The 27,480-nt window shown below is 41.0% G+C and overlaps 1 protein-coding gene across 1 annotated transcript in view; it reads left to right on the plus strand.

Moving 5' to 3' along the window:
- TTLL7 (tubulin tyrosine ligase like 7) overlaps positions 1-27,480 on the plus strand; it is a 73,236-nt gene that overhangs the window by 37,573 nt on the left and 8,183 nt on the right. The window contains 9 exon segments of the mRNA XM_077825366.1: positions 133-280; positions 368-441; positions 6,243-6,378; positions 7,159-7,245; positions 10,311-10,506; positions 11,594-11,802; positions 15,889-16,026; positions 19,916-19,996; positions 26,173-26,333. Coding sequence (XP_077681492.1) covers positions 133-280; positions 368-441; positions 6,243-6,378; positions 7,159-7,245; positions 10,311-10,506; positions 11,594-11,802; positions 15,889-16,026; positions 19,916-19,996; positions 26,173-26,333 — 1,230 coding nt within the window.

A 27,480-nucleotide genomic window follows, 5' to 3' on the forward strand; every position in this document is an offset into this window, starting at 1 on the left:
GATTTCATTATAAAAAAAACTAAGAATTCAGCTATGTTTATAACAATGTAATGCAGTCTTCTCCTAATCCTGATTAAAAGATATTACTTTCCAGATTAACTGAGTCATATCTGAATGTAATCTGTATTTTAGGACAAGTGATAAAAGGAGAAACTTAGCCCAACAAAAAGCTGAGGCTCAAAAGAGACTTTATGGTCAAGGCTCAATGAAAAGACTGTCACCAGGATCCTCTGACTGGGAAAAACAGCGCCACACGCTAGAGAGGAGAAGAGAAGAACTGGTATAAAGGAATTTTACAAAGCTACTCCTCCTTCCCTCCCAAGGCTCGTACTCAATCAGTTTTAATTCTTTCTTACTTGATTTCTAGAAAGAAAGACTTGCACAAGTTCGTAAACAGATTTCCAAAGAAGAGCATGAAAACAGACACATGGGGAACTACAGGTAACCGTGCCCTCCATCTTTCTGCTTGAGTGGGATGAATCAGTCTAGAATTGAATGATTTATTTAAGGATAATGGAAATGTGAGGCAATGATAGATTTTCTGCAGAAAAATTATTTACAGGAATGTATTTTAAGTATTGATGTGCACCAGATGCTGTCTTTTTTCCCAGGTAATAGAACTTGTAATCCAAGGTGTGTGTTTGCATCTGGCATTTATAAGGCATCAGTTATGTGGTCTATAGGCACTAACATAATTACCTGAAAGACTTGGACATAAATGTTGAGTGCACGTAGAAGCATGGCTGCAGATAAAGGGCCTGTTCCTGCAGCCAGGCAATAATCCTATTGCTAGCAAGTTGTAGGCAGAAAGGGGGTGATGATGATGATGCCTATCTACGGTATGTCTTTAGGTATCTTTGCCTTGAAAATAACAAACAACAATTTTAATGAAGCAAAGATCACATTACTTAATAATATGCTGATTTTGTTATGTTCTAGACAAAGCACACTGTATTGATTTAATATTTGAAAAGACAAATTTAAGTACACAACAATGAGTAAGTATCTATGGTAAATATTATATTTGAAAGTAACACCCTAAGAAATAAAGGGTGTTTTTAACATCAACTCCAGGACTGAGGGAGTACATAGGTGAGCATTATGCCACCGTGCACTCTGTATAATTCGGTCAGATACCAGGATCTGACTCTGTACTTTTAAGATACAAGTAAATTATTGTTTTAAAATGTTAATGAAAAAATCTAAATTTAAAAAAAAAAGCTGCCTTACAATATGGAAAGATGAACAATCCATTACTATTGTTGCATGGGATGACATGAGTGTTTTAAATGAGAACCGCAAGAAACTTGTATGTCTGCAAGTTGACAGACCTGTTTTAGACCTTTGAGTGTAATTGTTTTGTGAACAAATGGTCTCTTATATTAGTCAGAAAGGCATATTTTCTTCTGCCTTTGTCTTGCACTGAAATAGAAAACACTTTGGATCAGATTCTTCCCTCATTTTCACTGATCTAAATGCACAGTAACACTATTGGCGTCATATAATACCTGTATAATTGAGAGCAGAATGTGGCCTATTATCTTCTCAATGTATAAATATAGGGCAGTATCCTGAGAAGTACAGAGGATCTATTAGGCAACTATAATTCCCATTGATTTTAGGACCAACTCCATAATTTTTACTGAAGAGGATATTGATGTGAAATTCAGATTTATTATAGAAGTTATTTTCCAGAAATCAATTATCTGAGGTTTTGTGCATGACAATATCTGGGCAGTAGAATATAGTCTCAATGCTTTCTTTTTTTTATGGGAGAAAACTTACCAACAGATTCATACTGGCTCAGGATGCCTTTTTCATAAAATGAGACTTCACACCTTATATTCACTCACTCTCCCTTACAGTCCTCTTAAAACTTTGGAGATCCCTCAAGAAAAGTGAAATTAATGTTTGTGACAGAGTGGGGAAGCTTCTACTAGCTATTTCCCTTGCCTTCTCTGATGCACTTCTGGCTCCTACTAAGGGCACCCTGGCCCTCTCTAATTCTCCCTTGCTGTCTGTGGAACTTCTATGGTTGCTCCTGATTTCTCCATTGGCACAGCCTTGTCTGTAATGCACACAAAGCATAGCTGCTGAATGGTTATGAATTATGCTAGGTTTTAATTTGTTTTAGACCAGTGAAAAATTTTCCATTGGCCTGAGATCACTGAATATTCACCATAGCATTCAATAGAAAACTGTATGTAACCCTTCTGCCAGATGGAGCCAGCAGCAACAAGGGCCAGGTTCAGTATCTAGGGGTTCCTTTTCAACAATACAACACAAAACTGGCTCAAGCCCCCACCCAGTGACCTGGGACAATTACACACCACCCCCTGGGTGCCTCTAAGAGGCAATACTTCCCCTCTCGCAAGCACAGAGTCTGGGTGTAGCAAAAGCTTTTAATAAAAGGATGGAAGTAACTCAGCATTAATTTGGGAAAACACCGCAACTAGGGTTCATAAACACAAACCATGAGCAAAAGACCCACCCCCAAGTAAGTTGGGCAGTGTCCTTTTCCCCTCAGGTTCTTAAGTCCAGCAACCCAAAAGTCCCTTTAATGTGTCCACCCCTTCTCTGTATCCCACTCACAGCTGCTGTCCTTGGCCAGTGCAGCCCCAAAGTTCAGAGGTTCATCTGCAGAGTTCACTTTCCACCCAGTGTGGAGGTGGGGGTAAGGAGGCACCTTACATGTTTCATTGCTTGGGCACTTGCTCATCACCCCAACGGCCGACTGCTGCTCCTCTGCGTGGCTCTGCTCTGGCCCTGGCTCTCCGCCAGCCATGCTACTGGCCACTCACCAAGACATCTTTTGCTCCCCCCTTGTAACACAGCTCTCAGTGATTTCAGCTGTTAGTGATGGAGCCTCACTGCTGGTGCATACTGGGCAGTGTCTTGCAATAGAGACACTGTCCGAAAGTAGGTATAATATGTAGACTTAGGTATCAGTGATTTCAGCTCTGCAGCGTGTAACAAGACTCTCACTTGAATCTAAATTACTTCTTTTATTATACCATGGAGAGAGGAAGGATCAAATGGTGTTTAGGACCCTTAAATAGGGCCCACACCCTGTATCAACTCATTGGATTTTGGAACCCAAGTCCCCTGCCTAGCGAGTGCTGTTCAGTTGAGTGAGTGTCCCTCCATTGGGGTATGCCAGGTACAGTTCTGCTGCTCTCGGTTCTCACAACAAGGATAACAACCCTTTTGTACTCCTGCCCCAATAACAAGGAGACTGGGGATCTGACACCAGCCACAAGTGATCATTTGGGCAAGCAATCCGATCATGCTGAGCACCTAGGCAGGGTGGGTGTGTCCATGCAAACGAGATCACCTTCTGAAGTCTTTTTCCACAGTTCACCACTAGATATCAGGGGAGAACTCATTAGGACCCTGCTTACATGTACAAAAGTATATCTGAACCAAAGCTAATATGTTTATTTTAAACCAATGTGTGTGAATCTAGACTAATGCAATTTTATGAAAACTGAAAACCAAAAGTTTTTTTCACATACAGTGGGGAAAAAAGACCGTTTGTCCAACCACTGGATAAGGGAGTGCTACATATCGCTCTCCAGCAATCTTCTCTGGCAGATGCCTGGATTATATTAAGTCTAGCGAGAACATGACCACTCTTCTCCATCTGAGTGAAGGTCACTGCAAGAGGTAGCTTTTCAAGGAGCCAAACGTGAGCAGGCAAAAGGGGAGCGATTCTTTTTCAAAATTCACAAGACTTAGTGTATGTCTACACTGCACTGCGAAACCTGCACTTGTGGACTTGGGGTTTCCAAGTCTACGGTTGAGCATGCACACTGCATTGTAAACCCAGGTTTACAGTTGCTGGAACTGAATCTCTCAACTATGCTAACGCATCTACAATGCACTATGCAAATCTTCTGACCTGGGTCTATGGCTTGAGCTGCGTCCACACTTCAAAATGACAGGGTTTGGACCAGAGCCACAGTGGGACTGGGCCTTTGACCCACACCCTGCTCCTGTGTGCTTGTGTAACCTTTGGGTGGGCTAGAGTTCACTTCGTTATCTTTCTCCAGTGCCTAAAAAAAACCTTCCAGCTCCCTTAGAAGAGTAGCTGGAGACCCAGAGTTTAGTCTCTAAGGATTTTCAGCAAGGATTGCATAGGGTCAGCCTCCTCCCCCCATTTAAGTCTCAAAAGGAAATAAGAAATAAATTTAAATAAAAAACTTTATAAAATCTTATGATAAAGAAACAAATAATAATCTAATTTTTACAGCATGACATGACTATTTTATAATCCACAGACATTACCTTCACATTTATACATAAATGTGAATAAAGAAAACAAATTAAAATCTGAACAGTTCAGTCCCCACAGAAATACAGTGAGAAGAACCTGAAAGTTCCCAAAAGCTTAGGTTTTGTTCACCTAAGTCTCAGTTAGCGTCTTTGATCACCAAATGTATACAATCTGCTGAGTCTAAAACCTCTTACTCCACTTGCTTGTAGGAATCTTCGGTTGGAATCCATGCAGACTCTTCCTCTGCTGAAATCACTGCTAGCCAGTCAGCTAACTGATTAACCAACCACTCAGTTAAGTGTATAGATTTGAAGAAAAAAAACACGTTACCAGAAAATACAAAACTGAGAATAGCAAAATAGAAATGTCTCTTTCCCCGTTACTACATTTAAAGAAAAGCTGGTGACTCAGACTAGTTGAGACAATTTAACTAGAACAGTTTGGCTAAAATCAAAACCACATTCAAAGCATACAATTAAAATAGAAGAAATTATTTGTCCCTCCCAATTTCCCCTTGCTATAATTAGCATTGCCCAGGCTTCCCTGTTAGAGGGTTAACAATATCACTAACCTGCTGCAACATGCTTCAGAGTTAGGGACAACAGCCTGCTTCTTGCTCCTGGGCTCAGCTTTTCCCAACTCACACAGGACACATGGCCTTCTGCAAAGCAGGTGCCCTGACTGCTCGCCCTCCTGGAGTCTGACCCCAGCAACAGGGAACCTATTGGAGCAGACCCAAAACTATCACACCCAATGCCAGAAGCGTCTGGATGTGGAGTGCTTAATCTGCCTAGCAACAATGACCCGGACACAGCTCAGTCCTACCTCCCCCAAAATGGGTCTCTCAAAGAGTTATCTCCCTATTAAGCACATGGTTACACTTGCTTACCCAAGTCAGAAAGGCGTGTGTGTGGACAGTAAGGGGGCTTGGGCTCAAACCTGAATCTGAGCCTGGGTTTACAATGAAGTATAGACATACCCTTAGAGACCCACTAAAATACACCAGTTAATGATGCTGACTGATTATAATCTAAAGGAGTACTTGTGGCACCTTAGAGACTAACCAGTTTATTTGAGCATGAACTGTAGCTCACGAAAGCTTATGCTCAAATAAATTGGTTAGTCTCTAAGGTGCCACAAGTACTCCTTTTCTTTTTGCGAAAACAGACTAACACGGCTGTTACTCTGAAACCTGATTATAATCTATTTGCCCACTTAATGTAGATTAGAAATCAGTCACCAGATTTTACAGTCTCTGGCTATGCTTCAGTTTTTCCTGAAAAGTAGATTAGGGATGATTCTCTTCAGAGCCAATTGTTTCTTTGTAAATGTACATAAATCACTCAGTCCTATTTTTGCATTGTCATAATCTTCCTACCCACAGTTGTAAAGAATAATGGTCATAGCTGCTGTAATGGAAAATTGGAGCCACTCTCCATCTTTGTTAGATAATGTTTTTCTAATAGTGAATGTTCCTGTCCATTATGTTAAAAGGGTTACTGGGGTAGTGCAGTATGTCTCTAAGCTTTAATGTATAGCATGCCCATAAAAGCGTAGTAGTTAATCAGTAAGATTTTCAATCCTTTTGTATTGCTTTGTTCCAAAACAAAATATTTCATGCCTCTGAATTCAGCATTTTGTTAATGTTTCATGCCTCATTCACATCTGAAGTTGAAATTTCAGTGAGTATTCCAAGACTCAGTCATGATATTTCTGTAGAAGAACCTGCACTGTCTTCTTTCTTTCCTTCTTTCTTTCGCCAATTGCTGGCTAAAGCATGTGTGTGTCCACTGAGCTAAAGTTAGGTGAGAGAGTCTTATTCACAGTATGCATTTAATAGTAATTACAGACTGCCTAAATCTCCTACATGAGTTTTGTGAATTAGTTACTTTAGTTGTATTCCTTGTGTGGTCAGTAGCTCAACTTTATGTTCTACTTGTCTCCATTTCATTTTTTCTAATTGTAGGCGAATTTACCCTCCTGATGATAAGCTGTTACTTGAAAAATATGAGAGTTTGTTAGCCATTGCTTTCCAGACGTTCCTTGCTGGGAGAGCAGCTTCCCTTCAGCGGGAGTTGAATAACCCTTTGAAACGAATGAAGGTACTAGTGTGCAGAAGTATTGGCTTTAAAGTTATGTATCTTGGAATTCCATGACCCAGCATGAAGTTTTGAATCAGGTTTGAATCATCTTTGCTCATGTGTCATTAATAACAACACCTTATAATTTTTCTGTAGTTTTATTGTTGTTCTTCATGTAGCTTATTGGCCAAATTCCTGAGTCTGGATGAACTGCACTGGACATAAGACCCAGGGTGGAGATAGGAAAAGTGGCTTTAAGCCACTTTTCCATTTTCTTGATCCTCAGCCTGACCTGTGGCCAAACGAAACCCTAGCATAAACCCCCATAAAGACAACTCTGCCTACTGATAATTGCCTTCTTTCTCCCCCAGTAATGGTCCCAGGCTACTCCGGGATGCCCGCTATAGCTGGATGGGACAACAGCTGTCATAATGCCAGCTCCACTATCTTTATGGCCCTCAGTGGAAATTCCTAGAGATAGCCACTTGAAGAATGGATATATTTGAAATGGCCAAATTATCATGATTTAGAAGTCATTGTTCAAATCATTGATTTCCACTGGAGTGGCATACATCAGAGGAAAGAATTTAATAGCAAGATTTTATTATTTTATCAAAATAGTCTTTGGAAGCATGTGAATACACGTATGTGCACACACAAGTGTTTAGTGATTATTTGATCAGAAAATCACTTTTAAATCTCAATCCAAACTGCCACTTTACTCTTGGAGGAAAGGTGGGATGTGTTTTGAGTTGTCGTTTTTATTTACATCGCTTTGCATTAATTAATTCACATTTTCAGGAGGAAGATATTTTGGATCTTCTGGAGCAATGTGAACTAGATGATGAAAAACTGATGGGAAAATCCACTAGGCAACCAGGACCCAAGGTGTGTGACTGATTTTTAAATTAATTTGTGCCAAAGATGATTAGGCTAGCCAAGCTGCAGGCAGCAATGGATGGGTTGGTTACAAGGCACATGCATATTCTTCCTCTACAGCCTTGTGGAGCTTAAGCTGATTTGAAGATGAGCTCCTTGGCCCATCTGTGAGGGGGCAAACCATGACTTTAAATGGAATTATAAAGGAGGAGCTATGCGTGGGGAATTTTCTTCCTCAGAGCTCCCTTATATAGTTTTTTTTTGGGTTGCAGCAGGGGCGAAGATCTGGGCCCAGGAAATTGCCATCTGCCCAACTAAATTTCCAGGGACGTGCTGGCCACCACTTCCTGCAGCTGCCATTGGCCGGGAATGGCGAACCGTGGCCACTGGGAGCTGCGGGTGGCCGTGCAAGTGTAAACAAACCCACCAGTGGATTACCGTGATGGGCCGTGTTCGGGCCACAGGTTGCCCGTCACTGCTTTATATCCTTCGCCTATCTCAAAGGGGTGTTGTGAGCCTTAATTTATTAATGTCTTTAAAGAACTTTGAGGTCATGGGATGAAAGGCACTCTGGAAGTTCAAAGTATTAATTATGATTATGATATGTGTGTGTGACTTGATGTACTGCTAAAAGTGTCATCCTGCTATAGAGGATGTTTCATGTCCAGAATCAGATTTTAATTGAAATGTGTATTAGTTTTAGCGTCGTTCCTGTGGATAGTGCACATAGTTCATATGAAGCCCATTGCATTAAATTCATCTTCTCACCCATCAGCAAAGATTAATTACTGTATTATCAAGCCTAAATTATTTATTTGCCTACATTTTTCAATCCTTTTAACTCAGTTTAGAAAAGCTCACATTTTAGGTGTTTGCATTCACCTGAATTTGTGTGTGTGTAAAGGAATAGAAAAGTTTCACCGCATTTTCTGTTGCTCAAAACATTACCCTCATGTACAAATCTGGGACTGCACTTCCTGATCAAAACAAATGCTAACTATAGACCTGATCTTGTAGTGGAACCTTACACCCATATGGACTCTTACTCTTGTATATCTGTATGCAGGATTGGGACCTAAAAAAGAATTTGTGTATACCCAATTGATATTAAAGGGATTTCTGCAAGAAATCATTAAACTTAAAGGGAGTCTGTAAGCCAATGGGTTAACTCTCTGTTCCATGCACCAAAGAACGCTCTCTAGCCCCAAGATTTCAATTCCTTTTTCTAACTGGGGGGTGGATAATTTTAAAGCCTCCAGAAGGTGCTTCACACACACTGGAAGGTTTATTTCCTCATGTTCAATATGTTGTACTGTTCTTTGTACAGTGTGTTCACAAGAATAAAAAAATTGTAACCTGCAAAATAACAGGTTTTTAGAGGAGATTAGTAACTGTCATTTTCCTGTGGAACAAAACAGAATGGATTTACACTGGGACAATTTAGATTTAACAATTAGGAAACATTTTCTAATAATTAGAATTACTAAGCAATGGAATAAGTTGTCAAGGAAGGTTGGTAAATCACATTTACTGCAGCCTTTAAAACTGTTGTTCATTTATCATAGATGATTTAGAGATGTTGGAATCAATCTTGCCACGATGCAGAGAAAAGGTCCAAATGATCCATAAGAGATCACTTTCCGTGCAAATGCGTTTCTGTCATCTGTGTGTTTTCTCAATTTATTTGAAATCCTTTTTGTTTTTACATTTTTGTCTTCAACTTTTATTTGTATTGCTGAAAATTCTTCTTAGTTAATTGATCCAGGGAAGGTACTTTCTGTTTTTGAAAAAGTACCAACCCAATAATGCACCTAAATTGGTCCTTGTGGCAAGGGAGTGTTACCCTCAAAACATACTTCATTTAACTTGAATAATTACCAAGACCATACAATGGCAATACACTTCTTCCACAGTCTCTTAGCTGGTTTGGATTAAGATAAGCATACTGTGCCTGACAGGTTGCTATTAAAATTTTTTCGCCTTACCTTTACGGAGAAAAGTCTTTGAAAAGAGGTGTCTATTTTTAAAGTTCATGCTACCTAAGTACTATCTAAGGAGGTTTGTACTGCTGCCCATCACCATAGTATCTGAGCACAGTAAGGCACATAACATTTTAAATTCATGCTGAAATATTTTCCAGCATGACTCTGACCTTCCCCAAAACAAATTCAGTTATGTTAACTTTTGCTTTATAAACTTAATTTGCTATCAAATATTCAAATAGGAAGATGAGATGGTGACAATATGGTATAAGCCTTACAGTTAGTAGTCATTGGAAAACAGACATATAGACATCATATGGCTGTTCAACTGGGAAAATGGTTAATTACCAGAAAAAAAAATAACAATACGAGACTTCTTGTGGTGACAAATATAACAGAGGGGATTATTAGCACTGATGTTCCTGCTTTCTGTCTGCTTCATGGTTGGTGGAAGAAGGCGAATTCTCAACCTATGCTTACTGTTTCTACAGCTGTTTCTCAGTCTCCTGCTGTTTTTTTCTCATCTTCCAATTCTTTTTATGATGGTGCAAGATTAATTATCTAATGGTATATGATCCCATGTGCATATGGAGCACCAGAGTGATACCTAGCAGAGCATGCTCTCTTCTCTCTGCTTCTGTTTTCTGCACCATTTATTTTTATTTTCTCTTTCAAAACTGTATTGACCAGAGTTGTCTGCTGTGCTTATTGTCTGCATGTTACTGTCCTTGGTAAGGTATAGCTCCAGCTATTATAAACATATGTAGTGACTAAAATCTATAAAAAATATTACATCATTGACTTATATCACCTTATAGAAATTAGATGTGTGAACTGTACAATTAAAAATCCTTTCATAACATACTGTGGTATTGTGGGAAATAATAAAGCAATTACCATAACAAACATCCCTGCCATCAGTGAGTGAATGAGAGAAAGAGCATTAAGTCCCCAGTTCCGGAAAGCACATACTGAAGTAAACTTGAAATAAAACCTAAAGCATTTGCTTATGTGCTTTCCTAAATAAAGGCCTAAGTATGCTCCTTTTGGGCAACGGAGGAATTTACTATACATTTTATTTTTTTATATTAGCCCCTGTCTTCTATGCCAGAAAGTTCACAGACCTTAAAAAAACAGAGGAACTACAGTAGTGAGAGTAGCTGTGACAGCAGCAGCAACACATCAGAATGGGAGGAGGAAACTGAAATGGAAGATCACAATGAGAAAAAAGAGATGAAAGAGTCATATGAGCTTGAAGAAAATAAGTATAAATTATTAGAGCGATCCAGTAAGTGAATGATCATAATTTTGTTTAAATCTAATGTGCGCAAAAAATCATATAAGATACTTCTGTGCTGCAGAACTTAACAGTGACAAAGTTTTTATTCCTGAAAATTGACTGACTGTACCTTGACACTAGATCACCTGGAGTCACAAATTAGCTTGTTTGATTCTTCTTCTTTAAAACCCAGTTCCAGCTTGATAGAAGAGCTGTATCAAAATAACCTACGCAGGGCTTGCTGCCAGGTTACTACTTATTAAAGAAAAGGATGAACATTAGCTACCATTGGGTGTGTTGTGTATGCTTCTCTTTGTTTTCATTACTTCTGGCAAAGTTGCCAATCAAATTTATTCTTTGTTGTTGTTTTTAATTTCCGTTGAACATGATTTTGTTGGGAAATTAAAAAAACGATCTAGGGAAGTGCAGAAGGTAAGATTTACAGATGGGTCACACTCCAGGTAAATAAGTGGAACAATAACTAAACAGTGTAAGATTGAATATTAAAGTGCTGACATGGTTTGTACAATATATTATTTGTGTTTTTGTAGTTTGCAGTTTAGGAGTATTGCATTGAAATTGTCATCATATAGCTATGTAGTTATGTTTGCATATGGTACTGCTGCCAAAAATTGTTTTGTAACAGAATCTTATTTTTATTATGGGCTGCAGAAGGCCTAAAATGTAGAGGATCAGTGTAGTTCTGCTGTCCAGAAAAGCCAAAGTCCCTACTCCCTTCCCCCCCAATTCTCTGCCCACATAGAGGAAGTCCACATTCCATCTTACTGAACCACAAGATGCAAACACCCTTCGACAAATTTATTTGTACATGGGAGAGGATTTGAGCCTAACTGAGGAAGGCTGATTTGGGAACAGGAATGGGTACTTTTATGGGTTGCATAAAGCATTTATTACTGGAGAACCTTATGATTTCCAATAGACCTATTCTCTAGTCAGTAATGACAGAGGGACGTAGAGTAAATGGATGGAAAGTAATTATATCCTGCATTGTCTTTGTCTTCAGGCAGATTACACTGGAAACCTTTAATTAAAAATATAAAAACTCCATCATATTCACCCTCCACATCATCCACAGGTCCTATAAGGCGTTCTGTAAGCTGTCCCCGTTCAATATCAGTCTTCGCTATACAGTCACAAGCAGCTGAGCAACGTCCCTTTTCAGCCAAACCTGCAGTGCAAATGCCACGTCCGTCGTCAATGAATAGGTCCCATTCTTTAACTCGTAATTCATCTTCAGTTGGAATGTGTAATACTGCTAGTCTGGGCACAGTACACTCTTCAGGGGTAAGTTGTTAAAAACATCACCCTGTATTTTATTTATCTAAAACATGTATTGCAGTGTTGCTTTGTGTATTACTGCTTCAATAAGATTTTGAATTTCTTTCAACACAGTACCGCTGTCATCTTGGTGTATAATAGTAGTTTTCCTTCTACATTACTTGTTTTCTTGATACAATGTCAGAGATCCTGAGGTACTGAAATAGCTTATGTTTTAATAGAATCTCAGGAGTATTGGACTGCTACACCTTTATGCTCCTTAAAATTAGCTCTTGCAGTGATTCTTTCATGTTTCCAGTGCATCCATTAGATTGCAGCCCTGCAAACACCACAACTTATGGGAAAGGACTTCTTAGTCTGTGCCCTTGTGACTGAGAATCTTGAGTTTCAAACACCCTTCCTGCACCATGTCTAAAAGATGGAAGGTTTTTCTCTTCTCCAGGACAGTCTGTGTGAATGATTTGGGAATTATTGATTTCCCAAACAATATAAAGGCTTATCTGCCTAAGGATTTTTACACTGGCAGAACTATGCTGGTGTTTCAACATCAATATAAATCCCCTGTATAGATATGTTGCATTAGAGTAAAGCAGGGCTTGCATTATAAGACTTAGGCTATATCTTCCCTGCAACAAGAGGTGTGCGTATACATTGAGAAACCTATTTTGGTGTAGAAACCTAGTTGACAAGGTAAAGCTAGTTTTGAACTCGATGTAGCTAGCTGAGGTAAAATCTATACCATCCACTCCTGGGATTTAGCTCATCCAGCTATATAAAGTTAAAAATTACAGGATCTTGTCTCCGTTAGGATTTTACATTGAGATAACTAATTTCAATTAGCTGTCTCAGAGTAAAAACACACATTTTCCCCCAAATGAAGACAAAGCTTTTCTCCCATTTTGAAATGCATCCCTAAGGTAGACAAGCCTTAAAGCCCAAGTGGCCTAATTTAAAACAAGATGTATTTAAGAATAAATGGAAGATCAGATTTAAAAAGTTTTCACCACATATCTAGTTTTACACGTGACAGGAATTAAGATAGTTAGGTTTATTGTTGTGGTTAGCTGCAGTGTAGTAACTGCCTTACAGTTCTAGAGTTGGATTTCTCCCCTCTCTGTCCAGCCTATCTGAGATCATCCTCTTTGGTTTCCCCTTTTGTAGTTCCGTTATCCTTTACAGGTTTCTGTGATGTTCCTCATGCCCCACTTATGCCAAAGTGGTGTTCCCTGGGATCTGTCCCAAAATTAATTCAGGAATATGTTAAGTGCTGTAACTAAACTATTTCAATTCCTGTTTTCCAGTCCCCTTTATATCTTATCACCCTCAAATAATCCTTTGGAGATAGGTCAATTAAAATGGGCACTTTCAGTCCACATATGCAATCCCTCTCCCCATCAGAGGAATGTCTGTTGTGAGAAATTATTTTGGGATGCTTATTAACCTTTCTAACTTTTACTCACCCTAACCAAAATTTTTAATGTGGCAAAAAGCTCATTGTCTGCTGCCTCTGAGGCTCTGTCTTGAAGATGAAAAAAGGTTCTTTTTTAAACTGAGTTAGTTGATGTGATGTAAAACATCCCTGACCATCTTTTGTACATACACTTTAACAACTTTAAATTCCGCTAACAGGATTATAAAGATATTAACCTGTGTCTACAGACAGTGTTAAGGATGTTTCCCTTCACATTAGCTAACTCAAGGTTAAAAAAGCTCCTTTTTATCATGAAGACATACCCTGAGAATTTATTGATACAGAGCTAGTATGGACTTCTCTCTTCAAATTAATGCTGATCTATATCAAATACAAATTATTGAGACATTAAAATGAGTCTGTCACAGTGTGCCACTGAAAATGATCTACTCACTTAAATAAACATGAGTAAGAAACCAGATTTACTTTTTCGTTGAGAAAGCTTCAACTACTGGCAGAGATCTTGTATTACAGAATATCCTTGCTTCTGTGACAAAACCGGGGTCGTATTCCTTAAAATAATGCAAATAAAGTTACTTATAGAATAGCAGTGGGAAAGATTTAATGATAACTTTATGGACTGAGTTCCATGCACAGTACTGTATGATTGTTTTTGCAACCAAGCATAATATACTGTATATTGCTGATAGAGTAAAAATTAAAATGGATAATCCATAATTTTTTAGCATGCTCAAAATAAAGTATTTGGAAAGTGTATGTTTATCAGCCCTTCGAGTAGTGAGAAGAAAGTATGTTTTTAGTGTCTTGTATTACCATTAATTAGATTGATTTAAAAACCAAATACATAAAATATGGAAAAACAACCTATACTTGAGCTACAAACTCAGAATTATAAATAGAAATAAACGAGGCATTAGATGCCTCTTTATTTCAGAGCCAAATTATTATATATTATATGGCAACATTATTTTGTTAAGATTTAAAGTAGCTATCACTTAATTCGGCCAAAACAAGCCCTTAAGAGACTAAGGGCTGTACTTCTCCCAAAATCCACAGATGTTAGGCTGTAAATGCTAAGTTAATGTTCAACTTTTAACAAATATAAAATCAAGCCCCATCCCAAGCCTCCAGACATTCTGAAGTATGCGAAAGTGGAGTTATAATCTAATCTAATCTATCTATCATCACAAACAACCTTAATTCTGCCCCCATAGCACCATCCTGAGGGAACTAGAACATCTTAGACAATCTTAACCATCTGTCACATAGGCTCATCTCAATATTGATCAAAAACATTCATAACTTGAGTTTGAAATCCTGGCCCCTTGAAGTCAATGGCAACACTTTTATTGACAAGGATAAGTGCAGGGTCCTGCACTTAGGATGGAAGAATCCAATGCACCGCTACAGACTAGGGACCAAATGGCTAGGCAACAGTTCTGCGGAAAAGGACCTAGGGGTGACAGTGGACGAGAAGCTGGATATGAGTCAACAGTGTGCCCTTGTTGCCAAGAAGGCCAATGGCATTTTGGTATGTATAAGTAGGGGCATAGCCAGCAGATCGAGGGATGTGATCGGTCCCCTCTATTCGACATTGGTGAGGCCTCATCTGGAGTACTGTGTCCAATTTTGGGCCCCACACTACAAGAAGGATGTGGATAAATTGGAGAGAGTGCAGTGAAGGGCAACAAAAGTGATTAGGGGTCTGGAACACATGACTTATGAGGAGAGGCTGAGGGAACTGGGATTGTTTAGTCTGCAGAAGAGAAGAATGAGGGGGGATTTGATAGCTGCTTTCAAATACCTGAGAGGTGGTTCCAAAGAGGATGGTTCTAGACTATTCTCAGTGGTAGAAGATGACAGGACAAGGAGTAATGGTCTCAAGTTTCAGTGGGGGAGGTTTAGGTTGGATATTAGGAAAAACTTTTTCACTAGGAGGGTGATGAAACACTGGAATGCGTTACCTAGGGAGGTGGTAGAATCTCCTTCCTTAGAAGTTTTTAAGGTCAGGCTTGACAAAGCCCTGGCTGGGATGATTTAGTTGGGGATTGGTCCTGCTTTGAGCAGGGGGTTGGACTAGATGACCTCTTGAGGTCCCTTCCAACCCTGATATTCTATGATTCTGTGACTTTAGCAGGATTTCACCCTTTCATTTACTGAACCTGTGCATGGAAGTTTGGTATGATTTCATATGATTGGCAACTTGTGCTAAATTGAGATGCAGGACTGGAAAGCAATGGATGCCTCAGCTCACGTTGGAGGTGCAGTGGTAGAGTTCTGTGAGTTGTTTGTTAGTGGCTGCATAGAGAATCCTCTTTGCTCATAAAATAGTCTTTAAATTTAAGTTTGTGTTTCAACTGCATATTTTAAATGGGGTATATCATAAATCTATAGCAGATTTTTCTCATCTGTCTGAAACAAATTTACCTTCAGACTTCACTTCTCTTGCAGTGTTTTACAAGTTCTAGTCAATACTTATATGTTAATGTACACATACAGTGTATGTATTATGTACATATACTGTTTCTACATTATTTTTAAAAAATCTATTTATTTTCCTCTGTTTGGGAATAAATGTTTTTTTACCATGGAAATATCTTTCACATAAAAGATACACATGAAATCACGAATTCTTTACTAAATCAAATCCATATCCATTTTTGAATGAGTCTTTGCTTCAATAGAGAACAAAAGAGCAAGAAGAGGCATTGACAAGAGAGACACTGTTCATTTTCAATGATATGAGGATCAAGTTCCCAGGAAAAACAGATGAAGAGGCAGAATTAATCATAGAAAATGTAAGTATCTATCAATGAGAAAGGTGCATCACAAGACACTTATTGTTTTATATTCAGTCCCTATGAACTTGGGAAAATAAAAAGTGCATCTAATGATTCATGAGCTCCTATGGCCTTCAGCTCATGGAACTCATAAATCAAAGGATTCCAAAAGCTCAGATTTCTACATTCTACCTGACCTTAAAAGAACAACACTGAAATCATTCTTAGGACTTTCTAAAATGTGACAAACATTTATAATTAGGAAGATTAAGTAACTTAAGTTTATAATTGTGGAGGTTTGTCCTGTTAAAGTTCAAACTTTTAAGTAAGCAAAGAAAAATGTTACAATTAATTAATAGTTATGTTTCACAGAATGTGACTATGGATTATGACATGTTTATCACTACCCCTGAATAGGCATGCTAACGAACTCAGAAAGGTATGCAATAAGGTGAAGTAGAAGCCTGAGTACCAGTTCCGGGAATACCATTTGCATTCTTGCTGGCTCCTTCAGTTTGCCAGCTTGGCTTTTCCTTTTATCTAACATTCTTCTGAGCCTTAGTGGTTGGCGTGAAACAAAGAAGGATATGAAAGAATAAGAGATGAATATTGTGCTTGATGCTAAACAGTAAAGGGGAATCTTAAAAGAAAATAACACCAAATATGAAGAGATGCTGGGAGAGACAAAGTGCAGATGGGAAAAACATTGAAAATGCTGAAGAACAAAGAAATAAACATCAGTTTAAGAAAGGAAAAAAGTAAATAGCGACGTTGTGTTATGCTCTTTCTCTGGCAGAGGTGTAACATACGCATGTTAACATGTCGCAGGTTAAACCAACTGTATCCTGGCTCAGTCAGGGGTCCACTTGCAGGGGAACTGAGCAGCTTTCATTGTTATTGTTAGGGGCTGCCCAGGCTGTTTTCTTTGTTATGATGAAGATATATGCAAAGCTCTTCCTGACTCCAGACACTATCCATGTGGAAATGTCCACTGCCTTCTGGGCCATGCAAATCCTGAATGGCCATTGATACTGGCTTCATATAGGCCACGTCTATGCTACCCACCGGATCAGTGGGTAGTGATCGATCTATTGGGGATCGATTTATCTTGTCTAGTATAGATGCGATAAATCGATCCCTGATCGCTCTGCTGTCGACTCCGGAACTCCTCCACCGCAAGAGGCGGAAGCGGAGTCGACGGGGGGGCAGTGGCCGTCGATCCCGCGCCGCGAGGATGCGAACTAAGTGATTCTAAGTTGATCTAAACTAGTCTTGTAGCTGAAGTTGCGTATCTTAGATCGATCCCCACCCCCAGTGTAGACCAGGCCATAGTAATCCAGCCTCTCTGAGAGGGCAAAGATACCCCACAAATGTGCATACCAGAGAGAGATTTCTGAAACAATTTTTTTTAAACTTTTTTTTGGTGGGAAATTTCAAAATTTCCAGTTTTCCTGCTGAAAACAAAAACTTTTTCAAAATTTCTGAATTTCAAACAGAATGGAAATTCTGAGTTTGAACCAGCTCTACTGACTATAGCTCTAGGACTTAATTCCTGTGTGTGACCCAGAAGCACAGGCATGAGACAATCCTTGGTCAGTCTATGGGTAGGGTCCTACCAAATTCACGGCCATGAAAAACATGTCACGGACCGTGAAATCTGGCCTCCCCCCGTGAAATCTAGTCTTTTGTGTGTTTTTACCCTGTATTATACAGATTTCATGGGGAGACCAATGTTTCCCAAACTGGGGGTCCTGGCCCAAAAGGGAGTTGCAAGGTTATTTGGGGTGGGTGGGAGGGTTGTGTTATTGCCACCCTTACTTCTGCACTGCCTTCAGAGCTGGGCTGCCAGAGAGCAGCAGCTGATGGCTGGGTGCCCAATTCTGAAGGCAGCGCCCCACCAGCAGCAACGCAGAAGTCAGGGTGGCAATACCACACCATGCCACCCTTACTTCTGTGCTGCTGCCTTCAGAGCTGGGCAGCCAGAGAGTGGTGGCCGCTGACTGAGGGCCCAGCTCTGCAGGCAGCAGTGCAGAAGTCAGGGTGGCAATACCATACCATGCCAGCGTGACTTCTGCGCTGCTGCCGGCGGCAACACTGCCTTCAGAGCTGGGCTCCCAGCCAGCAGTCGCCGCCACGCTCCAGCTGCCCAGCTCTGAAGGCACTGCTGCCACCAGCAGCAGTCCAGAAGTAAGGGTAGCAGTACCGCAACCCCCCTACAATAACCTTCCGACCCCGCCACAACTTCTTTTTGGGCCAGGATCCCTACAACTACAACACTGTGAAATTTCAGATTTAAATAGGTGAAATCATGAAATTTACTATTTAAAAAATGCTATGACCATAAAATTGACCAAAATGGACCATGAATTTGGTAGGGCTCTATCTACGGGCCATCTGAAAAACCAAATTCCCTGGTATGTGTGGGGCCTGGCCTAATTCTTGATCACTGAAGAGGAGTGCAAGGCCTGCTACGCCAATTGCTCCCTTTATAGTCTAATTTGAGAGCTCCCTTTGCTGTTTGTGGTGTGTGTGAGTAAGAATGCAAATATTCAGCTTAATAGGCTCCTCTTTTTTTCCTCCTTGGATAAGCTGTGGAATACGGCTGTGAGCCTGAGAGACTTTTTGAGCCATACGGTTCCTTTAAAACACCGTCACTGACTGTACAGCATAGCTAGCGAAGCACTTGCCTTTCACTTTAAGTGAATCCCTAAACATGGTTGCCATGAGCCTGGTGTCAAATAGGCTGGGCAGAATCTCTGGCTTTGCACCTGGGAAATTGATTGACTTGGGTGATGATACTGGGAAAATTTTTCAAAAGCACTTCAGTGATTTCGGAGCCTGAGTCCTATTGAAAGTCAATGGGACTTAGGCTCCCAAGTGACTTAGATGCTTTTGAAAATGGGTCTCAGGCTCCTATGTTTTTGAAAATTTTACCTATAATGCCTAAACCAGCTTTGAGCCACACTGGCTTTCAGTTGTTCCCAAAGCCTTGTCCAGCGGTCAGTGATTACCAAGGTAAAGGAGTGCCACGTAACTGCCTCCATTCCCCTGGGAGCACCCTTATAATGCGGGTTCAGAAGAGGGTGACATAAGGGCTGCAACAGTGGCTCTGCATCACTGGATTCTCTGGTAGCCAAATCCACCAGCTTTGGGTCTGTTCTAGCTGACCACAGAATCTGGCCCTTCAAAGGGAGTTTTGCCTGGATAGGAACTGAGGCATTTGAATGAACTCATAGGTTTCTCCCCCTAGGCTATTCGTTTTCTAGACTTTGAACTAAAGTAAAATGCTTCTTCAATATTTTTTTCAAAATGTACTCCATCTCGTGGCATGTCCTGATATAACATTAAGCATGACAATATGCTTCCTGATTACAAAGTCCCCTGTAAAGCCACTTAGCGAACTTCTATTGGAAAATAAGAATCTCGGGGTTGGAACAGGTCAGATCACAAAGTGATGGTGTGTTAGATGACTTTGAGGCAAAATTGTTAATAGATATTGATCTGGAATACAGGCAAAGGAGCAGAATAGCAAAAAATTAAAAAGATATGTTAATAGTTCATTAATATTTAGATGTAACCAAGGAAAAATAAAAATACATTTTGTATGATTATTAGGAAGAGTATTTTAAAGTTACCTTTAATGACCTGTATGAAGCACAAAACTTCATATTTACTCAAATAAACAATGGTTATATAATATTGAACACTGTGCCCATCCCAGTGCTTTTGCTTGCAGTGCTAGAATGGCATGATCAGGTAGAACAGAGAATTAATTATTTTTTGCACAAAATGCTGGGATTGTTTTTAAACAATTAAGTATTTTACCAATGTAATATTGTTGCTGGAAATGTCAGATTCCACTCTTTATAGATGTTTGTTTTTATCTTTCGTTTTTCAACTAATTCAGATTATGGATAATTGGAAATACCATAAGACAAATGTGGCTTCATATTGGCTGATAAAACTGGACTCTGTAAAGCAACGAAAGGTGAGTGATGCACACGTCAACCTTTGAAAATACTATTAAGTAGTAAACATGCATTTAGGAGCCTACATATGGATTGAGGTGCCTAATTTTGGGTACCCATTTTTGAGTATCTTAGTGTAGAATTGTATGCATAGTGCCAGGTGTTATTTGGAGTATACCTTGGACAGCTCATGTGTGGTTGCAAGTCAACATGTGGGGGAGAGAGAGGTCTTGCAACTGGAGGGTCAATAATGTGAGCTTGTGGAAAAAATGACTGTTAGAACAGTAAACAGTGGAGAATTATCACTTCTAGTACAAAGACGCGTATGCAGCAAACTCCTTCTCCCACCCACCAAAAGAAAAGTAGTAAATATAGCTATCAGGTGTCTGAGTTGTCTGAGTCTGAATTTGTCCCTTTGAGTGTAGTATCTTAGCAGATGGCTTGTTAATGACATGGCAGTGAATTGGAGGTAGAGCTACAAAGATTGTAAACTCAATTGAAGATTACAACATTGTTAACAAAGTGCATGGTAGTTATTCCTCTTCTTTTGCCAAATAGTTTATTCCTACGAAAGATTAGTATTGCTTGTCATGCTTTCTCCAGTTCACAGAAGTAGTCAGTGCTGCTATTGTTTATAGTGTGCTAATGGCTTCATTCTTAATCTCCATTTTTAAAAAATGAACATATTTTAGTCAGTCTCGGCTTTGTAATCCAGTGTCCCTTTTCCTTAAAATAGCTGAAATTTGATTTGGGAATAGGTGAGCTGGTGTCAATATATCACTGGACTGGGAGTCAGGAGATTTGGATTCTCTTTCTGCCCTCGAAAAGAACTTGCTGTCTGACTTTGGGCAAGTCACTTAACCTGCTATGTGCCTCAGTTTCCCAATCTATTTTTTTAAAAAAGAAAACAGTGGAAAGCACTTTGCGCAAAATGCTTAATATATAATATGTATTGTTGTTAGGAAGGGTGAAACATCATTATAAAGGAACAGGAAAAATACGTTGTAACCCCGTTTCAAATTGCCCCTACAAAATCTGCCGTCTCATGTTCAATTGTTTTAATCTCTGTAGTTCTGAATACTGCATTAAACTACCTGCTCTGTGTTTGGAACTGGGTACAGACAAGCTGCTATTTGACCTCAAGTTCATACGTTAGATGGAAGATTTATGCATACAGTTTTATAAAACTGGTGTAGCTGTATAGAGACACAGACATGATGAGAACTTGATGATGCAGGTTAGCTGTGAACTTAATTACAGGTCTTTTGGAATTATATAAAGTGGCAGCATAAATCCACACTTCTGCAGAGATTTTTTTAAAAAGCATAGAGTGAATGTATTGTAGTAGTAGCAGTCATTGATTGAGACTGAATTATTTTATTATCTGACAGCCACTGGTCCCTCTGCTGAGTGCCCTTTGCCAATGATGATCTCTTACATGTTTGTAATGCACTGGGGAGGGTCGTTACCCCAAGATCCAGTGCATAGACCTGTTCCATCCTTCGCAGCAGGGGAGCTTGGCTGCCTCACCAGCACTCTTCTCCATCTTTCACCAAACCTGCATAGGCCTCTCTGCTGGTGTGCGGATCTACACAGTTGGAGTGGTGGGTTATAGGAAGAGCAGGAAGATTTGTCATGACCCACAGGTCTCAAACCTGGGCCTGCCAGATTTATGGGAGCAGCCACGCTCCAACCCTCCACCTTGCAGCCTGCTAGTAATAGCTTACCTGAGACTTACAAAGCCCAGCCCCTGCGTGAGGCTCCACCCATGAGGTCCAGTTTGTGGAGTCCCAGACTGGCTGATTGGTCTGCTGGCCATATGTAAGCCAGCAGCAGGAACACGAAGCTGTCCAAACAACTGGCTCCACCCTGTTCTGAACTGTGGGGCTTGTGCTTCCTGCACCTGCTTAGGGTTGCTAGTCATCCGGTTTTCGACTGGAACACCTGGTCAAAAAGGGACACTGGTGGCTCCGATCAGCACCGCTGACTGGGCCATTAAGAGTCCGTTTAGCAGCACAGCAGGGATAAGTCTAAGGGACACTGCCCAGCTCCATGCGGCTCCCAGGCTCCCATGTCCTGCCTCTGGCTCCTAGGTGCAAAGGTGGCCAGGGGGCTCTGCATGCTGCCCCCACCCCAAGTGACAGCTCCGCAGCTCCCATTGGCTGTGGTTTCTGGACAATGGGAGCTGTGGGGGCAGCGCCTGCAGACGGGGCAGTGCATGGAGGTCCCTGGCCCCTCCCCCTAGGAGCCGGACATGCCAGCCACTTCTGGGAACCGCCTGAGGTAAGTGCTGCCCGAAGCTTGCACCCCCTCCCGCACCCCAACCCTGTGTCCCAGCCCTGAGCCCTGTCCCGCACTCAAAGTCCCTCCCAGAGACTGCACCCTCTCCCACACTCTGAACTCCTTGACCCCAGCCCAGAGCCCCCTCCTGCATCCCAAACCCACTCATTCCCAGCCCCGTACCGGAGCTCGCACCTCCAGCCAGAGCCCTCACTCCTCCTTGCATCCCAATCCCCAGCCCTGAGCCTCCTTCCGCACTATGAACTCTTCATTTCTGGCCCCACCCTGGAGCCCTCACCCCCTCCCGCACTCCAACCCCCTCTCCCAACCCGGTGAAAGTGAGCGAGGGTGGGGGAGAGAGAGTGACAGAGGGAGGGGGGGATCGAGTGAGTGGGGTTAGGGCCTTGGAGAAGGGGTGGGGGTGTGACAGCAAGTGGGGCAAAGGTGTTTAGTTTTCCGCAATCAGAAAGTTGGCAACCCTAACCCTGCTCCTGCTTGATTTTTCTGGCATTCCAACCTGGCTTGACTCCTGACATCTGACTTGTGGTTCCTGACTTCATTTGTTTCCTGCCCGTGACTCCCTGATATCCTCACCTGCCCTGACTCTGGTTTCTGACTCATGGTTCTGATCTTCAGTTTGTCTCTTGCTTCTGATCTTCCTGTATCCTAACCCAGCTGACTCTTGACTCCTGTCTCATGAGTGCAGACTCTGGCTCTGACTACTAGGTCTGGCTGCGTATGACCTGGTCATGACAAGATTGCACATTATCCCCCCTTCAGTGGAGTTTACAAGAAAAAGATAATGGAACGCAGACCCCAAACTTTGCAGTCTTCTCTGAAGTGGAGATCCCTTTGGGGGGAAAAGGTCAGGGTCCCCGGGGCAACTGTAGCTAGGAGGAGTCCTTGATAGCACAGATCTTTTGCACCTAGGCTGCTAGGAGTAGGGGGAGGGGAAATCTGCTGGGGGTCAAAGCTGCAGCAGAGATGTGGGTCCCCTGTACGGAACCTTGGGGAGTCTCTTTCATCTATTCCAACAAGGTTATCCCTTTAGAAAAGAAAAAAGGGCAGGGGGAGGAATCTCCATGAAGGGAAACACTGGCAGAGGGCACAACCCCCTCTTGTGGGCTGAAGGGGGTACTTAGACCTGATATGGCGTCACCACTCCAATATGTTAACAGGTATCTCAGATTGGGAATACTATTTCATTGACCACACAGTTTTCAATTGCCCCTGTTTTTTTTTTTTTTTTTCTTCTACTACAAGAGTTTCAGCCATCCTGTTTAATTTTAGCTGTGGCTTTATCACTCCAGCTGGTGTTTCCCCTGTAACCGGTGTTTTAAAAAGCATGCTAGTGGGTCCTGTGCTTTCTTTGACTGACGCTTGTGTGGCACCCAGGGCATGTACAGTATGTCAGGATAAGACACTAGGTCATTATTATAAAATGCAGTACTGAAAATGTGGATTTCTTCATGTGAAGACACCTTTGATGACTCAGGAGAATAATACTACCTGAAGCATTGATGTGCTCTTGATATTTTGGCAGCAGGGGAAATGATTTGCTGTACGTTTTTGTACCTTTTTAACCTCAACCCCTTCAAGCAATCAGATAGTTAGTTATTCTTAGGGATGTAGTTATACAAATGGCTTCCCTTGGAGATTGACATTGCAGCTAAGGATTTCCAAATGTGACATATGAGCACAAAGCTTTAGTGGAGCTGAGAGCAGAGTGTTTTATATTCTAGCAGGGTGGAGATGGGAGGGAAAAGCAGAAAAAGAATGAGTGTTAGAGAATATTTCTGAAAGTATAAGTATGTAGTTCAAAAGCAGCTCTGCAATTGTATGAAGTTTTAAAACAGAAACTTGGACTCTCTGGCACACGCTCTGGGGTTACTAGGAAATTCCAGAATACGGGAAGGAAATATCCGTCAAATATGCTAGGTTTTCAGTATGTCTATCCCCAACAGGTATATCTTCTTAATGATTTTTCCACCCTTGCTCTGGTTAAATACAAACACCTGTATATAGCCATAATCTCTAACATCAAACAGTGATGCGTTGCAAGGACCGTTTAGCAACTGTATTACCTCAGCTTGCACAATTTCTACTGTATCCACTGCTGCCACACTCTCTGTCTTTGACTGCTCAGTTTATTCACCACCTTGTTCTGTTATATCTAGATGATTTGTTGTGTTAGTGCGAAAGAAAAGGACATTCTCATTCTGCACAGGGAAATTAATTTGGTTGGAGCTAAATGGCTGTGCCCTTGTGCAATGCCTGAAAGTTCTTTAGTTCTTTTTTGGGTACTGATCCGTAGAGGTATTCTCTGTGCGTCTACATGCACTCCATGTGCCCAAAACCAGAGGACTCTTCAATAGCAATATTCATTGGTGTAGTAAAAAGACAACGCTCATCTTACCATGGATAAATTCTCTGCTTGGTCACTCCCTTGTCAGGTATCTTAGGGTTTGGATACCATCTTACTTGCTGAGCAGTAGGGGCAGCTCCTTTCAGAAAATCACTTTAACAGGCTTTATTCTATGTGATGCTGTAAGCATTTTGGGGTCTGATGAACTGCAATATGCTTTTTGGGGTGAAATTTGCCTCTGTTCAGCACAAAGCCTATATAAGTGGTGGGCCACCTGTGGCCCTTCAGGGTAATCTGATTGCGAGCTGTGAGACATTTTGCTGACGTTGACCATCCACAGGCACGCCCCCTCCTGCAGCTCCCAGTGGCCGTGGTTTGCCATTCCCAGCCAATGGGAGCTGCAGGAAGTGGCGGGCCGCAGGGACATGCTGACTGCCATTTCCCGCAGCTCCCATTGGCCAGGAACAGTGAACCACGGCTACTGGGAGCCTTGGGGGCCATGCCTGCAGACGGTCAACATCAGCAACATGTCTTGCAGTCTGCAATCAGATTACCCTGATGGGCCACATGAGGCCCACGGGCAGCAGGTTGCCCACCACTGGCCTATCTGGTACTTAAATTACGTTCTCAGAAAACATGTTACAGGCAGTATTTAAATGGCCATGATTTAGCCCAGATTCTGTGCTGCAATTCTGCATCAATATATCCACACACAACTCCCAGTTAATTCAAGTGTATCGGAGAGCAGAATTGGTCATGTTCTAATGAGGTACTTCCTACTCCATAGTCTACTGGTGTATGTATGCATGGAAGAAAAACCACATGAGACATTGAGCTAAGATGTATACTAGACAGAGGACCAACTTATACACTGTGCAAAAACGTCCAGTTTTCTTCTTTCTCCCCACAAACAATATATGTCCATTACATTTTTAAAAAGCATTTCCTTTTCAAATGTCTCTTAATGCTGATTTTTCTTCAATGCTATGACATACTATTTCCTGCATAAAAGCCAGTCTTACTAAAATAGTGTCTTATGGTTTGATTCTGAGTAGGGCTAAGCACCTGCAACACACACTGAAGTCAGTGTAGACTGTGGGAGCTCAGCTCCTCTCAGGATCATTCTTTTATGAAGTAGATGGTATTCTAAACACGGTAACCCATTTTAAAAGTACTCAGTATTTCTTAAGATGGTATTAATAATAAGGCTCCTTATCAGCTCTGTGTGTGTGTGTGTCTCTCCTTTTCTGTTTTTACTTGTTTTTAACAATCTTTTTTACTTGCTAATACTGGAAAAGGTGGGGGGAGAAATACTAATGCAATAAATATGAAAACTTGTTTTGTTTTTGCAAAATGGGTTTGATGGAAAATGATGCCATAGCAAAGTTAGTAAATGAAACCGCTTGTTGAAATTTAGAAGTGATGATGCTATATGATAATTCTCCGTTACCATTTTTTCTGTGTAATGAAAGGACAGATGTTTGATTTTGAGATTTTGTTATATATGCCTATTTTTTAATGCTTTGATTTGCTTGAAATATTCTTTTCTAGGTTTTGGACATAGTGAGGACAAGTGTTCGTGCTGTTCTGCAACGTGTCTGGAGGGTTTCTGATGCTGAATGTTTACATTTGTACCGTATTTTTAACCGTTTGTTTAATCGCTTACTCTGGAGCCATGGCCAAGGCCTGTGGAACTGTTTCTGTAATTCAGGGTAGGCCTAATAAATGTATTATTGTAATCCTTTTAATAATTTCACAGCTGGCCTAATTTAATGTTTACTTTCATTCAAGAAATTATTATAATAAATAGAACTGTTTTAAAAACCATTAATCAAAAACGTACCATGTAATTACCTATTAACATAGACCAAGCATTTCAATAATAGGCTAGTACAGTTAGGATCTTAGATCCATATGAAGGTATCTAAAGTAAATGATTTGATTTTTCAGGAATGCTGAGCATCCTGCAGCTCCCATTGATTTCTCTCATTGAGAGACCCTTCTGGCTCAGCACTTTTGAAAATCAGGCCAACTATTTAAGTGACTCTGACGGGGTCTCTGGGGTGCTATCTGGATTGTGGGACCACGGAGCCTCCAAAACCCGCCAGCCTGGGGTTTCCCTCACTCTACAAAGCTACTGCACTTACACAGACATCCCCAGGCAGGGACACACCCAACTGAGTTACATGAATGCTTCTCCCACCCACTCATGAAGCTGCAGCCTTGCACCCCAGAACTGTACTCTGTGGCACTGGTCAGAAGCCTGGCCCGTGTCAGCTCCTGACCTAGTTGGCCACTCTGACAAAAGGGTAGTGGATGTGCAACAGCCCTTGATAACCTGAGTTGAGATTGCCTGGGCTCTTCAACCAAACAGGCTTTATATTAGGTAAAATATAAAACAGATTTATTAATTACAGAAAGATGGATTTTAAGTGATTATAAGTGGTAGGCATAAAGGTCAGATATAGTTACCTTAAGAAATAAAAATAGAAACATTCTAAATCCTAAACTTTTAATCTAAACAAGCATTGAATCAAATAGCTTTTCTCACCCTGACAGATGGTACAGGAGGTTACAGTTCCTCAATACATAGACTGGACCATTTTCTAGCCTGTGACCAAACTCCCCAGTTCAAATTCTGTGTCTTGCAGACATGCTTCCAGGTGTTGAGATGTGGGGGGAGAGAGGCCAAGTCATGATGTCACTTCCCCCCTTTTATACTTTCTTCCAGTTTGCTGGAAAGATCCTTGCTGTGAGGAGGGGATCAGGCAGTCGCCATTGATAAAAGCACTCCATTGCAAACATACCTTCTCTAAGGAATCTCTGGGATAGTGGATTCTGTTGTTGATGAGCTATTAA

Source organism: Eretmochelys imbricata, chromosome 8, assembly GCF_965152235.1.
Source record: "Eretmochelys imbricata isolate rEreImb1 chromosome 8, rEreImb1.hap1, whole genome shotgun sequence".
NCBI lineage: Eukaryota > Metazoa > Chordata > Testudines > Cheloniidae > Eretmochelys > Eretmochelys imbricata.